This window comes from Thunnus thynnus, chromosome 8, assembly GCF_963924715.1.
Source record: "Thunnus thynnus chromosome 8, fThuThy2.1, whole genome shotgun sequence".
Lineage (NCBI taxonomy): Eukaryota > Metazoa > Chordata > Actinopteri > Scombriformes > Scombridae > Thunnus > Thunnus thynnus.
This window is the reverse complement of record NC_089524.1, coordinates 26,445,408-26,459,727: the sequence shown is the minus strand read 5'-3', so window position 1 is coordinate 26,459,727 and position 14,320 is coordinate 26,445,408. Positions and strand designations below refer to the sequence as shown.

General features: G+C 38.6%; 2 protein-coding genes across 4 annotated transcripts; both read left to right on the top strand.

The window, feature by feature from the left end:
* The first annotated feature begins 5,073 nt into the window (after positions 1 to 5,073).
* srd5a3 (steroid 5 alpha-reductase 3) lies at positions 5,074 to 8,079 on the top strand. Of its 2 annotated transcripts, XM_067597585.1 has the most exons (6): positions 5,080 to 5,188; positions 5,279 to 5,355; positions 5,525 to 5,676; positions 6,056 to 6,241; positions 6,324 to 6,449; positions 7,484 to 8,079. In XM_067597585.1, the coding sequence occupies exons 1-6, from the start codon at positions 5,132 to 5,134 to the stop codon at positions 7,741 to 7,743; spliced, it is 858 nt and encodes a 285-aa protein (XP_067453686.1). In that variant the 5' UTR covers positions 5,080 to 5,131; the 3' UTR covers positions 7,744 to 8,079. The 2 variants fall into 2 exon arrangements, with proteins under 2 accessions (XP_067453685.1, XP_067453686.1); XM_067597584.1 differs by having other exon boundaries at positions 5,074 to 5,355.
* An 869-nt stretch (positions 8,080 to 8,948) lies between these two features.
* On the top strand, positions 8,949 to 14,253 carry tmem165 (transmembrane protein 165). Of its 2 annotated transcripts, none has more exons than XM_067597587.1 (6): positions 8,949 to 9,292; positions 9,698 to 9,923; positions 10,036 to 10,211; positions 11,439 to 11,621; positions 11,722 to 11,827; positions 12,377 to 14,253. In XM_067597587.1, exons 1-6 carry the CDS (start codon positions 9,143 to 9,145, stop codon positions 12,451 to 12,453), a joined length of 918 nt encoding a protein of 305 aa, XP_067453688.1. In that variant the 5' UTR covers positions 8,949 to 9,142; the 3' UTR covers positions 12,454 to 14,253. The 2 variants fall into 2 exon arrangements, with proteins under 2 accessions (XP_067453688.1, XP_067453687.1); XM_067597586.1 differs by having other exon boundaries at positions 8,950 to 9,292; positions 9,695 to 9,923.
* Positions 14,254 to 14,320: the final 67 nt, after the last annotated feature.

Sequence of the window (14,320 nt, the reverse complement as noted above, 5' to 3'; positions counted from 1 at the left end):
CCAAATACTTGCAAAGTTAATGATTTTCCCATCAGCCTCAGCTGTACTTGTGTCGGCTGTTTTGTGCTAATTAGCAATTGTGAGCATGCTAACACACTTAACCAAGATGGTGAACGTGGTAAAGAATATTGTGCGCATGTTAGCATTTTAACACTAGTATTCACCCTCACAGAGCCGCTAGTGTGGCTGTAGACTCATGTTTTCTTTTATTAATCATGATTTTGAATGAACTTGAAAACAATCTTTCATTTTGGAACATTAATATACAGAGAAAGACAAGAAACAACTGCTTAAGTACCTCTGTGTAACTGTGATATTCAGTAAATTCAAAGTCTTGATTGAAAGTTTAAAAAATTAATTTAAAACAAAATTTGAAGGTTCAATCTGAGCTTAAAGGATGGGTTCATAATTTTTCAAGTCTGTCCTCAAACATCAGTCAGGTGTCCGTATGAACAGTGAGAGATCTCCTTCAAATGTGCTTTCAATGTAAGTGATGGGTGCCAAAATACACAGTGTGTCCACACAGTCATTTTGTGCAAAAATGCATTTAAAAGTTGCTGAGGTTATGAGGCTTCAGCAGTCTCAGTTAGTCATATCAAGTTGATATCTGCCACATTTATAGTCTTTTTAGCATCAAATTCCCTCTTTGTGTTTCCTCAGACAGTGTTTCCCTGTTGAGCTGTTAATAACAAAAAGAAGAACTTTGGCACTAAAAAGACTGTAAGATTGAAAGATATCTACTTGATTTGACTAATTTTGACGTCTGAAGCTTCATATTAGCTTCAGATAAACTTTTAAATACATTTTTGTGCAGTAGGAGGACTGTGGATTTGGGCCCCCATCACTTACATTAAAAGTGCATTATGAAGGATCTTCTAATGGTCAGTATGAACAAGAGGAATGATTACAGCAAGAAAAACATGTTTCAGTTTTCATTTGGGCTCCTGACTATTGCTCAAAGACAGACTTGAAAAACTGTGAACCTGTCCTTTAAGGTGCTCCATCTGCTCTCTCAACTACAATGTCAGAAGGGGAATTTGTTAACTTTTCCAGTTTAAGGAGTCATATACTGAACTAATTTTACAGACTCAAATCTATCAAGTAATCAGGTTTCACTATATATCCACAGATTTCTGATAAGGTTTGGAAATTAGAACTCAAATAGTTATGTCATTTTGCACAGGAAGGGAGGGACAAGCCACACAGTGCCTCGGTCACAGATGACATCTACATTAGAGTACATAATGGTTAGTTCAGCTTGGGAAAAATAAAAGCAAAGCAGTACCTTGAATTACACTAGTCCATGTCTAATGATCATGTTTTTCAGCGGAATTCAAAACTGCCCTCAACATGATGAGTGTGGCATTTCACCTGACGAGAAGGTGGAGACTTGTGTTTTGTTGCTGGCATGGATTCAGGAGGGTTTAGGGAGATGATGGGGTTGTCTGTTAATGTGCTACATCCACATGTTTCCTGGCCTGGTCACTTCTACAGGGACCCTCTGCCTACTAAACCGCCCACCCGCCTCCAAACCAACACTTCCTGCAGGGCACTCCTCATCACATGCACCTCTGGTAAAGCTGGAAACATAAAATATTTTCCATTTTTCTGTCTGCTTCTGTTTTCCAAACTCAACATGAGGTGATGGCTTTGAACTAAGGTTCACTCAAAGACAAAGAGAAACATAAATGATGATTATTACAGTACTTGAGCAAACGAAAGAGGAGGAATGTTGTAGAGCATAATACATTGTATTTATAAGGTATTTGTTCAGGTCTTTAAAAAGCATGATGTGAGTGATATCTGCTTGATATCACTTCCACAGTTCTCAAATTACTGATAAAAGAAAGCAGAATCACAAGGCATAAGAAAAGTGGTAAAACAGTAAAAAAAAAAAAAAAAAAGATTCATACACAATGAGCTATGACTGGTATCTCTAGCTCTGAACTCAAAAACAGTGTTTGCATTAAATCACCTATAAAAACAACCCCTGTGCAACAGTCTTTGCAAGTAAAAAGCTGTGAATTGTCTTGGCAACGTTTGTGTTTATGCCTCTGGGATCACAAGAGGGATTTCAAAGGTCAGTGTCCCACAATTGAACAGAGAAAGAATGGGCACGCCACGCAGCGTTTGTGCACTGAGAGAGAAAGACAGAGGGAGGGGGTGAGTGTTTGTGAGTTCATTTTGCATTGTTGAGATTGAGGCAAAAAAGAGGGCACAGTACAGATGGCATCAGAGGGGAGTACGATAAACAACTAGACTGAAACAAGGAAAAACATGACTGATGAAGAAATCAGTGATTACAAAAGAAGAAATGTATTAAGGAAATGTTTGAAGTATTTCTGAAATTACTGGTTGATTAAAATCAATTTCAAGTTTGAAAAAACCGATTCATCCTTTAAGGATGAATCAAACATATGAACATTAAATGACCAAACATTTCCTTGTTAATACTCACAAATGTGACAAATTTGCTTTTTGTCACATTTTTATTTCACATCATTCCAATTTCAATGAGTCTTTTGGGTGCACTACTCAACTCAACTCTATTTGTATTGCGTTTTTTAATACAACACAGCTGATCAAAAGGGATCTGCAGAGCAAAAGAAAGGAAGGGGAAAAGCAAAAAAAAAAAAAAGTCACATATTCATGACTACACACACAAGACACAAGACACACAAACACCAAACAGTACGAGAGCCAGTGGACACTTCAGAAGAAACACAGGAGCAGGTGAAGTTATGAATACATTAATAAGGGCGATGAGTAAACGTGTATTTAAAGCTGACTCTTGACAGCATTAAAGAGTGACAAAAAAATGGTCAGAGGGATATTTAATGCTTTGTAGACAAACAGCAGGATTTAAACTCTACTCTAACAGGAAGCCAGTGTACGGAGGAGAGAATGGGAGTAATATGGTGCCTCTCTTTTGACACTGTTAAAATGAACTAGTTTGAGACGGGATAAAAAAAGTCTGAGTGTCCTCTATTAAAGATGTGTGGATATCAAGGCACAGATGACTTCCTCCACATCAGAGACAGAGAATTGTTTTAATAAGCACTAATAAGCAGTTGGCATTCATTTTTGAAAAGGCTCCCAAAGCCTTCCACTAATAAACAAAGGGCAGAGAGTAACAGTCTCTCTGCTGTGTGTCTCATTCATTTATGCAATATCAAAACCTTCTTCTTCACTCTGATATTTTGGATTATTTTCCCTCACATTGAGCCTGAATCTGTATGTACTGATTTGGATTTTCTGCTTTACACATGTTATGGTACAGAGTGTTCATGGAGCACCAGCTTGATTGCAAGGAGAGAAGTTTCTGCAATCTTCGGGGGCCTATGAGGGTCCAGCTCTTGGCACGATAAAAAAGATGAGGACACTCTGAGGACAGGGAAGGGAGGGAAGCAGGAAACAGTCCCCACTTCCTCAGACAGGATACTGCGCTCCTCTAAGAGGCATCCTGGAATCTAAGGCCTCAAAGGCCTTACTAAGTCTTTCACACAAAAACACTTCTTTTCCTTTGACATATTACTGCATTGTAGAGGACGGGAACACACACTTGTGAAGCTGTGAGTAGAAAGCTCAGCAGAAACTGAACATGAGTGAAGTATGGAGGCCAGAAGGTCAGTTCATCGTGTTTGGTAACGCTGTCCTGAAGATCAAAGTGTGACGAACTGATGCAGATACTGAATCCAGAGAAGTGCTTTGATCACTTTTCACATTATACACAGTGCACACAAACACACACACCAACACTGTCATTGTCCTCTAAACCAAACCTCAGACAGTTTGTTTTAAGCTTTTAGTTTGTTTACAAGTTTAAAACATGTATTTAACCAGTGGTGGGAAGCACAGTAAGGTAAAGCTTGAGTTTTTTTTTGTTTTGTTTTTTTACTACTTTCTACTTCTACTACATTATATCTGAGGGAGTTTTTACTCCACTACATTTATCTGACAGATGTAGTAGTGTAGATGTATAACAAGTTATTTTGCAGAAAAAACATTTTACACATAAACAGGATAAATTCATAAGATACATTGTAGATAGATTTATCTAAAATAGTTCAAATTAGATCCACTTTTACATGCTTCAGCATTTAAATGATTCTTTCATGTTAATCATTAATCCAACAATATAATGTAAATAATAACATACCACTCTTATTGTGTATAATTAGCATATTTTGCTGGCAATACTTATGTTCTCTCACTGAAATAAAATTAGGAAGTCAGACCTTTTAGTTTTTGCAGAGTATTTTTACATTGTGATACTGTTTATTGTTTAAAAAGAATCTGAATTAGATGATTAAACAATTAGTCAATTAATGACAGAAAATTAACCAGCATCTGATTTTGAAAATCGATAAATTGTTACAGTCAATTTTTAAAGCAAAAGTGCAAAGAATTCACTGGTTCCAGCTTTTCAGATGAGACTGTTAGCTGGTTTTCTTGTTCTTTTATTGTCTCTAAACCCAATTTCTTTTTTGGGTGGGTTTTGGGTTTTGGACTCTCGGTTGGACAGAACAAACCGTTTGAATATGTTAACTTGGGTTTTGAGAATTTCTGATAAAATAATGCACAGATTAAGCGATAATGAAGATAATCATTAGTTGCAGCCTTAATCTGAATATTTCTTTCATTACTACCTTTGATTTTGTAAGTTCAAAATCAAACTGATGGAATTAAGGCATATGGGTCATTGCACATGGACATAAAGCATCTCTCATTGTTGGTTACCAGGAAACAATTGAAAACGTCAGAATATTTAAAAGTACATCACCTATTAGAAATTGACCGCATCCACATGGTCCGTGTTTTCATGTTTGCTTGGTTTGTAACTCAGCTCCTCTTGTCCTGAGATGAGATTCAAGTGCTGCCACCTGCTGCACCATTTTGCCAGATCGTTAACTGTCTGAATGCAGAGTGAAAAGCTCTTCTCGTGAATGCTGTGTGTTATATATTTTTTGCACAAATAGCTTGCAACTTATAACATTAGTAGAATTGAATAATTTCTTGACATTCATTGTCATGAAGTTTCATCCGGAACTGTTCTGCACCTTTTACCCGACGGTCTCTTTTCCGTGTGACACAAAACAATGAACACAAACTGCGGCGCTGAGCCTGAAACATGATTTGGAGCTCAGTGAGCTTTAGCTTTATTGATGTTTTGTGGTCATTTCTGTCTGTATGTTTCCTTGTAGCTTTTGTCGCACACAAGATCTCAACACACCTGCCGAGGAAATATGAAACATCTCGTCTTTATGTGTTATTTCAGGATCTTATTCGGTACGGAAAAACCAAACAAAACCTCAAACGAGACGACTTATTGTTAGTGTTTGACGTCCCCAAAAGGTAACTGTTGCTTAGTACCTTATATACATAGCAACCCTTGTATATCATTAATATATTCTTAATATATTTTAAGGTTCGATTTCATTGTTTACCTCTGAAAAACTTAAACGTATATGTGCTAATTTAGTTGCATTTTCACAGACATAACTTGAGCTTTTTCCTCTTTCAGATGGTTCTGGCACTTCTATGCCATCTCTACTGGGTGGAATGGTCTTCTTCTGGCTTTATCCCTGAACTTCATATTACAGCATCAGTCATACCCAGTATGGCTGACTGGGATGTTAGACATGTTGACAGGTGTACCACACAAAGACAGTCAAGGTAGGCTAACATCCCTCTGCTCTGTTAAAGCTTGTAGAGATGCAACGATTAGTCGATCGACAGAAAATGAATCACCAACTATTTTGACAACCAGTTCGTTGTTTAGAGTCATTTTTTAAGAAATAATGTCCAAATTCTTTGATTTCAGCTTCTCAAATATGAATATTTTCTGGTTTATCTATGATTATGAACTAAATATATTTGGGTTGTGGACAGGTGGTCTTTTGAGGACGTCACCTTTGGCTTTGAGAAACAGTGATCAACATTTTTCACATTTTTTAGACTTTTTATAGACCGAATGACTAAATAGCTGTGGCCTTAAAAGCTTGTGTTTTCCTGCTTGCTGCACACTGGTATGTGATGTTTGTCCTGTCTATAGTCCCTCAGCTGTCCACTCTACTGGTGCTGCTGCTGCTCTGGGTCCACTCCCTCAGGAGGCTGCTGGAGTGCCTGTTCATCAGTGTTTTCTCTGATGGAGCCATGCATTTGGTGCAATATGTGTTCGGTCTGGGGTATTATGTCGTACTGGGGTTGACGGTGCTCTGCTCAGATCGCCTGGGAAAAGGTTAAACTGATACTAGTCCTTTCTATATTTGATATCCACTTATTCTACTGTGGGGTATTGATGCTTGTGTTGTTATTTCTAGGGACTGGCCCTCTCCTCTCACAGCTGAACTGGTTGCATGTAGCTGGAGGTGCACTTTTCATTTTGGCCTCACTGCTGCAGCATCAGTCTATGGTCCTGCTGGCAAGACTGCGCACTGGAAAGTCAGGTAAACATGTGCAGTTTTCTCAGCTTAAAGGATCATTGTGTTAATTTAGTGGCATCTAGTGGAACAGACTGGGCAGGAATGGAATATAAGAGTCATAAGTTTGTTTTAGTTAGTGTTTGTTTTAGTTAGTGTATAAGGATATCTATTATTTATATCTACATATTTCCACAGCGGCCACTATGTTGCACCACCATGTTTGTACAGTAGCCCAGAATGTACAAACCAAACACTGGCTCTAGAGACGGCCTTTCACATTTTTCGCAGCCACTGCAGGTTCTCCTACATGCTTGGAAGGGGAGTATGAGTGGAGGTGTATTCAGTCAGTTGCAATCTGCAACCTCACCGCTAGATGCCACTAAATCCCACACACTGGTCCTTTAAAGGACCATACCAGTGTTTCTGCTTATACTTCATTACTGCCAACCATTTCTTCAAATTATACTCTAATTATTGGGTATCTGTAGGTGTTTTTCTACCTTCCAGACTGCTACTGCTTTCTATTCTTTTCAGGATACAAAACAGACTACAGATAATTCAAGTGTGCTTGTAATACTGTAGGTGATCCATAGTGAACATCTTGTCTTGCTTTTATTGTTGTGTTATTGTTGCATGGTGATAGCTTTTTAAAGTGCAAATTGATTTTTAAAAACAATTGCATTGTAACACACAACAATGAAGTAACTTTGGCTGAAGTAGGAGCATACATGACATTCAATCTGAAATGAACAAACAGCATGGTCCATTGAAGCTGCATTAATTGATTTTTTTCAAAGGGGGATGGGTAGGGGGGTGTTCTTGGGGTTAGTAGAACAAGCTGAAAACATTGACATTATTTTATAAACTTATTATGGTGAGAATGTTAGGAAACAGTTACTATTTACACATCCAACAGACATTGAACAACTCTAGCATTCATTTGGAATCATGTTTCTGGTCACCTGATGAATGTAAGTCCAGTAGTAACTCTAAACGAGTGACGGTTTATGTTACAACTGATGTGATTTTGTCTTGTTGTCTTTTGTGACATCTTGCAGGAGCAGTGGAGACACTGGCTCACAGAGTGCCAGAGGGAGGCGGGTTCGAGCTGGTGTCATGCCCGCATTACTTTGCAGAGCTGCTGATCTACGTCTCACTGAGCTTAGTTTTTGGAGGCCTCTCTCTTACCTGGTGGCTTGTTGTCCTTTATGTGCTCTTCAACCAGGCGCTGGCAGCTCAGCTTTGTCATGACCTTTACACTAGCAAATATGAGTCATACCCAAGGCATAGAAAAGCATTTATACCTTTTGTGCTGTGAATGTCTGTTAACTAAAGGAAGTACGGCAGTAAAACTCACCTTTCTGTCATTGTCACTCACTGATAAGGTGCTCTTGACCAAGTGGAGCTGCACAGAGGCCAACAGCACAACACTGGCTGTAGATGACTCCCTGATGTGAATGTGTATTTGCATGAATGTAAAGTAAGGCAGTGCCAATATAAATCACTTGTTCATTACATGTACAAGGTACAAGGTGTAAAAATTATTTATTATTATTATTCTTATAAGATATCAATCTATGTTATAACTCATAAGTATTATGTTGTTATAACAGAAACTTTGAAATGTTGCTTTAATAAACCAGGTCCTTTTAAATACTCAGAGAATTCGAAGTTTTTTGTTAAAATGAAGTTATTTTGCAATTAATAATAATAATAATAATAATAATAATAATAAGAGAAATAGTATATTGTGACACACAATTTATTTTGTTATAACAACAAAATTCTCTCATTATTGTTAGAAACATATTTATTTCTCATAATGGCAGTAATGCCCTGCTATAGAACAAACATTGGAAAGTTGTTTTGTGATACATATGACTATGAAGTAACATAACATAAATACTACAATTGTAACCAATAAAAACATAACAGAGTAAGGGGGTAGAATGCCTGTAATTTTTAATTACTGTCTGTATACCTATTTATTTAAGCTTTGTGTATTTTTTGTACATGTGCAGTCTACATTGGGATTTGGAAAATCCACTAGATGGCGACGTTATTGATTTTGATTTGATTTGATAACCTCAAACTGAAAACTGAATTTAAAAAAGTACATTGTAAGAGTGTGCCCGGCATATTCATTTCTGCATTTAAATCTATATTGTAAAATAATCAACACAGATTACTCAGACTTAAAGTGGTCAGTTTTTTGCAACCAGTCAATAAACATGCAGTCAGTAGCTTAGTACAGTTTGCATTTTAAAGGTTATTGATACATTTGAAGCGTAAGTTCTTTTGATTTAGTGTATTTTCGAACTTGGTACGTAGTGGTGAGAGGCAACCTGTAATGTGGACTTCATAGTTTTTTTTCCCCGTATGTCTTTCAGGCATTGAACACATTTTCCATCACATTTGCATGGGATTGTTATAGACAATGAAACTGACCAATCACCGAGCTGTCCAGTGCTACGTCACCCTTCAATGTTATGTCACTCTTTCGACGGACCAATCACGACTCTGGTTTGGACCTCTAACTTCCTCTTCTGTTGAGTTGGCTCGGTCGGTGTGATAGTGACGTGTGCTAGCGAGGAGTCACTCAAATTGCACAGGTTGCTAATATGAAGTTAGCCACCTTTGTTGCCGATGATATAAAGTGATTCGCTGTAGAGAGATTAACGCGTATACTGTCTTTAGTCGGTGTTTTAGAAGCAATAATGCCTGTCATGGTCGGCGGAGGAGAAGGACGGACTGACAGAAATGTGATGTGCGTCCTTCTTCCGCTCGCCGCCGTGTTGTTGTTGTCGGTCGGAGTTGCTGCTTCTCCAGAGGAACAGAAACCTGTCCAAGAGCAGCCTCCGCAAGAGGTACAAGCATATACTTTATTTTATTACCAATTAAACTTTTTATCGTCGTCGATAGGAAGCAGTTTTTAATGCTAACGGTGCCGCTTCCTCTTTTAGCGCCGCCGAGCTAGCCGCTACATGCTAACTGAGGCGTATCACATTGTGTTCCGGGTAACTGTAAAGTTACTCTTTCATTTAAAAGATAACGCAAGCCAAGCAAATATTTGGTGGAAACGTGGCATCAGATGGCGGATGTATTGGATGTAGAGCATGAGGCAGCTTTGCCGGGTCATACTGACATAATGTTGTGATTACATTTACATTGATGTTTCACAAGCATGCAGCCAGGACAGACGTGCATGTTTAAATGTTATTATGAACTCAGTATGACTTACCTGACTGTTACTATGTTGCTTTTCTTAGCAGAAAGCCTCAAGTCCCCATCCTGTAGGTCCAGCAGTTTCTGAAGATGACCCCAGCAAAGGGAACCTGGGCTTCATCCATGCCTTTGTGGCTTCTTTCTCCGTTATCATTGTATCTGAGTTGGGAGACAAGACATTTTTCATTGCAGCTATCATGGCCATGCGTTACAACCGCCTCACCGTGCTGGTGGGCGCCATGCTGGCCCTGGGAGTCATGACATGTCTTTCTGGTTAGTAGACTTGGACATATATATAGTGGTTTTTGCACATACATGTAATGAAGAGTTATTCCTCCATACTTTTCTTATGAGTAATTAAGAAATCATCACATTCACCCCACAGTGCTGTTTGGCTACGCCACCACCATCATTCCTAGAATCTACACATACTATGTGTCCACCGCTCTGTTTGCCATCTTTGGTGTACGAATGCTGAGAGAGGGGCTGAGAATGAGTCCAGATGAGGGCCAGGAGGAGCTGGAGGAGGTGCAGGCAGAGATCAAGAAGAAGGATGAAGAGGTACAGTTCAGTGTTCAAATATTAAATTTTTACCTTTTTAAAACCTAGAGAAGAACAGGTATGACTACAGTGTGACTACAAGTTGTTTAATCAAGCCTAATGGATGATTAAACATACATAATTTGAAGCATGTATAGAGAATTCATCAATGTGGGTATGGTTTCTGACAAGTAGCACCGTTTCTTTTTTTATGCTCAACCGACACACAAATGGTTCATATTACTTTACTACCAGGAAAGATGTGTTGGTTCTTCTCAGAGGAAGATAAGGTGATACCTGCATGGGCAAGGAGGAAATACTGGCAAGAAGAATTTCGCAAGTTCAAAGTGTTTCATATAAATCTTTAAGATTTATATGAAATACTTTTTTGGGTAAAAACCATATCAGACACAAATTGTTGTTCAAAGATGTCGTTAAAATCCTTAAAATGACATCTACTCCTCCCTCAATACAAATTTCCAGAATCAATGAATATGCAAATTCATTTCAGAAGTTTAGCTGCTGGACACAAGATGTCTCCTACTTCACTGTAAAGTCCATTCTCAGTTTTGGGGGGTTAAGGTTTCAAGTTTTCACATCACACTTGTGTAAGTTGCATACTGAACCAGGATTGGCTCCAAACTAGTTGTGATGTCACAAATCATGCTCGTAGGCTCACCCTTTAAAATCGGATTTTCAGTGAGCACAGAGAAACTTTCCACTTTCAGCAGATGAATGAGAAAACAGTCTTCTAGTGTCAAACTCTGCGCAGACATCATTCTACACAGTGAAGCTCAAACATCCAACTGAAGGAACAATAAGAAAAACATTTGTGAGTGGTGGACTTTTGAGAAGAATGGTGACTTTTTGAAGATTGGAGTCATGTTAAAGCCATTTTGTTTACGTGGAAGCATGGAGGTTTTACTGTTTTACATGCTGCCAGTTTATTATCATGGTTTCCCAGGGAATCTGCCTTACGTCACTCGACCTGACCGACTGATCTGCAGTCATAAATGCTTCTCATTATCTTGGGAATTCTACCTGTTACAGGGGGCCATATCTCTCTACCTTATGCTTATCTGAAATGGCACCATTACAAACAGTGAGAGAAGAGCAGCTGTTGAAGCACATACTATACTGTAGATTGGATCAAAAATATCAAATATCATGACTAGTCAAACCTGTGGTCAAATCTAAAATGGTGTTTCAATAAAAAAATCGTTTACATCTCTTGTTGTGTGTGTGCAGCTCCAGCGGGCGAAGCTGGTTAACGGGGCTCCAGATGTGGAGGCTGGATCAGGTACTGCTCTGCCTCAGAGAAAGTGGCACAGCTTCATCTCACCCATCTTCATCCAGGCCTTCACACTCACCTTCCTGGCAGAGTGGGGGGACCGCTCTCAGCTGACCACCATTATTCTAGCTGCCCGGGAGGTTTGTTAGACATTCATTCTCTCTCTAAAACTAAATATTTAGTAGCAGTGTTTAATATTCTTTAGCATTAACATAAAATGTACTTTATAAAAATTTCCAGGATCCATTTGGAGTTGCTGTGGGTGGTACACTTGGACACTGTTTGTGCACAGGACTGGCTGTGATAGGAGGGAGAATGATCGCCCAGAAAATTTCTGTCAGAACAGGTGAGATGATGTTTTTCTTCTTCTAACACATCTATTTTCATCATTACAACCTTTAAAGCTAGTAATTTAATTTGCCTGCACTTGATATTATTATCCATCCATTCATTCATTCTCACATCACGTATCCTGGTGGGTGTCGTGGCAGAAACAGGGCGACCAGAGCAGCTCATTTTAATGTAATTTCCTCCAGCTCCTACTGGAGATGTAACCCCTCTAACATGTTATTAATATAAATCTGTTCCAGCATTATTAAGATTATTGGAGTGTTTATATTTAGTGAGACAGATAGTCTGGAAACCACATTGAGTTGAGGATCAGTCACGATTGACAAAGATCTATCACATGAATTAGAACAAATCAGTGGTGTGAGATGAGTGAATCAGATGTGGGTTTTTCTTGTTTTCTTTACTGGATTTTAGGAACAAATGTAAAAGAATGTACGTTTAATCTTTCCTTTATCTCTTTAACAAAGTTACATATATATTGTTTTTTTTTCATCTTAAAAACCACAGCATAACTAAACAACTTTTTTTCCTTTTGCTTCCTTAGTTACAATCATTGGAGGGATTGTTTTTCTGGCGTTTGCCTTCTCTGCCCTCTTCATCAAACCAGACGCTGGATTATAATGGGATGAAAGACTTTCAGGTTCACGCTGTACATAAGTGTAAAATTTGATTTAGTTGCTGTAGAGAGACTGTAGTTTTGACTCTGTGTGTGTCCAACAGAAAGTGTGACCTGCTTAACATACAGCTTAAGTCCTATCCTCTTTTCCCAGAAAGCCTCGGTTCCACTACAGCCTGTAAGCCTGAGGGTGAACACTCATATAAATTATCTTCATAGCGTTCAACAACCTTTCCCAGGAGTCTTAACCTATAGCACACAGTCAGAGACTCATGGGAGGTGTAGCTGTTGAATGCTAACAAAATAATCAATGTTTTATATTTAGTGAAATGTCTTTAAATTGTACTATCAAGATAAACATTTAGCTTGGACCAGAAAACCCCAGGAACATGTTTCAACTTTTCAGAAATCCTCTGAGAAAAATCTGTTGAATCACATCCACTAGTGGAGCAGAGGCTAGTTAGGAGAGGAGGAGGAGGGGGGGGGCAGGATCGTGACTCTAAAAGAGCTGTAATCTCATCACAAGGTGTGTGAGAGAAAGAGGACCTGGATTGTTTCTGATCGCTGCCCTCCGACACAACTTAGAAGCTCTGTTTCTCAGAAACAAAACCTCCTGACATGCAGTACTTCCCACACACTGAGTCAGTTTCAAATGTCCTTTCTTTGCCTTTTTTTTATTTTTCTTTTTAAATGTTGAGCTGTTGATTTTTGCTTATTTAACATGAACCCAGGTGCTGTCAGGTGACTTGACTTGACAGAATACTAACAGTAGACGGAGCTGCCAGTTTCCTCCAGCATACAGCTGTTGAGTCTGGTGGTACACAGCTGTTTATTCCACCTTCCTCTCTGATGACACTTTTTGTTACAGCACATAAAAATCTTAAGAAGTGGGCCTACTTTACTTAAGATGTGACTTTCCCAATAGAAAAAAAACCCGTATTTGTAACTGAAAACAAACCAACAGCACATAATTGATATTTTTTTGTGATCTGATTTAAGTTGAGATTTTATTTGAGGCAGAGACATAATCAAAATATTTCCCTTAGTTATTCCTCTGTTCCACTGGCGATACATAGAAGTTTTTTTTTTTTTTAAAGGCGATAGAGACCTGAACCACTACAACATCTGTCCAGGTGTTGCTATACTTGAGCAGAGAGCTACACCACAGCTTATCCATAGCTTATGTGCATCTCTTCAAAATGCTAGTCATATATGGGAGATATTCAGTCACTGCCAAAGCTGTGGCTCATTATATTTCCTCCCTTTCGGTGCCGATTGTGAACACAGCATGGATCAGGTTGAAAAAAAGGCCAGTAAATCACAGATTCTCCCACACAGGTTAAATCTTCCTCAGTGATCTACCTAAGCCATTTCCAGTATAAACCTCGTTTCTCCATTTGTTACTGGCGCCAAATCACTAAATCAATGTGACAGAATGTAAACTTGACTACATCCGGTACAGAATCACATATGTCACTCCTTTTTGCCGTAAGCAGCTCTGGTGTAGCTACAGCAGTGACACCTCAACACTTTCATCTTTTATTTAAGCAGTATCTATTTATTTAGCTTCATTTCTCTTTCCTTTTTAAGCGTATGTACTTTAAACACAGAAGGGGGGGGGGAGAGGTCAATATAAACACGGAATGGAAATATTTTTTTAAGTGAACAGGCTAAAGCCGCATTGTCAATATTTGACAGGCTGTGCCCAGCTGTGAAATACATCAGAATTCTGTTTGTGATACAGATCAGTTGAAATGCCTATAAATCTAAAATGCTCAATAAAAAAAAAATCATGTGTTGTTTGATTTCTAACGTAATCATTTTGTACTTCAGCAATAACGGTCACATCTTGGAAATCGAATACAAATGGCA

Coding starts and splice junctions, on each gene's coding strand:
- tmem165 (XM_067597586.1), top strand. CDS start 9,143: ATGCCTGTCATGGTCGGCGGAGGAGAAGGACGGACTGACAGAAATGTG. Junction 9,924..10,035: donor AGTCATGACATGTCTTTCTG/GTTAGTAGACTT, acceptor TTCACCCCACAG/TGCTGTTTGGCTACGCCACC. Junction 11,828..12,376: donor GAAAATTTCTGTCAGAACAG/GTGAGATGATGT, acceptor TTGCTTCCTTAG/TTACAATCATTGGAGGGATT.
- srd5a3 (XM_067597584.1), top strand. CDS start 5,132: ATGATTTGGAGCTCAGTGAGCTTTAGCTTTATTGATGTTTTGTGGTCA. Junction 6,242..6,323: donor CTCAGATCGCCTGGGAAAAG/GTTAAACTGATA, acceptor TGTTATTTCTAG/GGACTGGCCCTCTCCTCTCA. Junction 6,450..7,483: donor ACTGCGCACTGGAAAGTCAG/GTAAACATGTGC, acceptor GACATCTTGCAG/GAGCAGTGGAGACACTGGCT.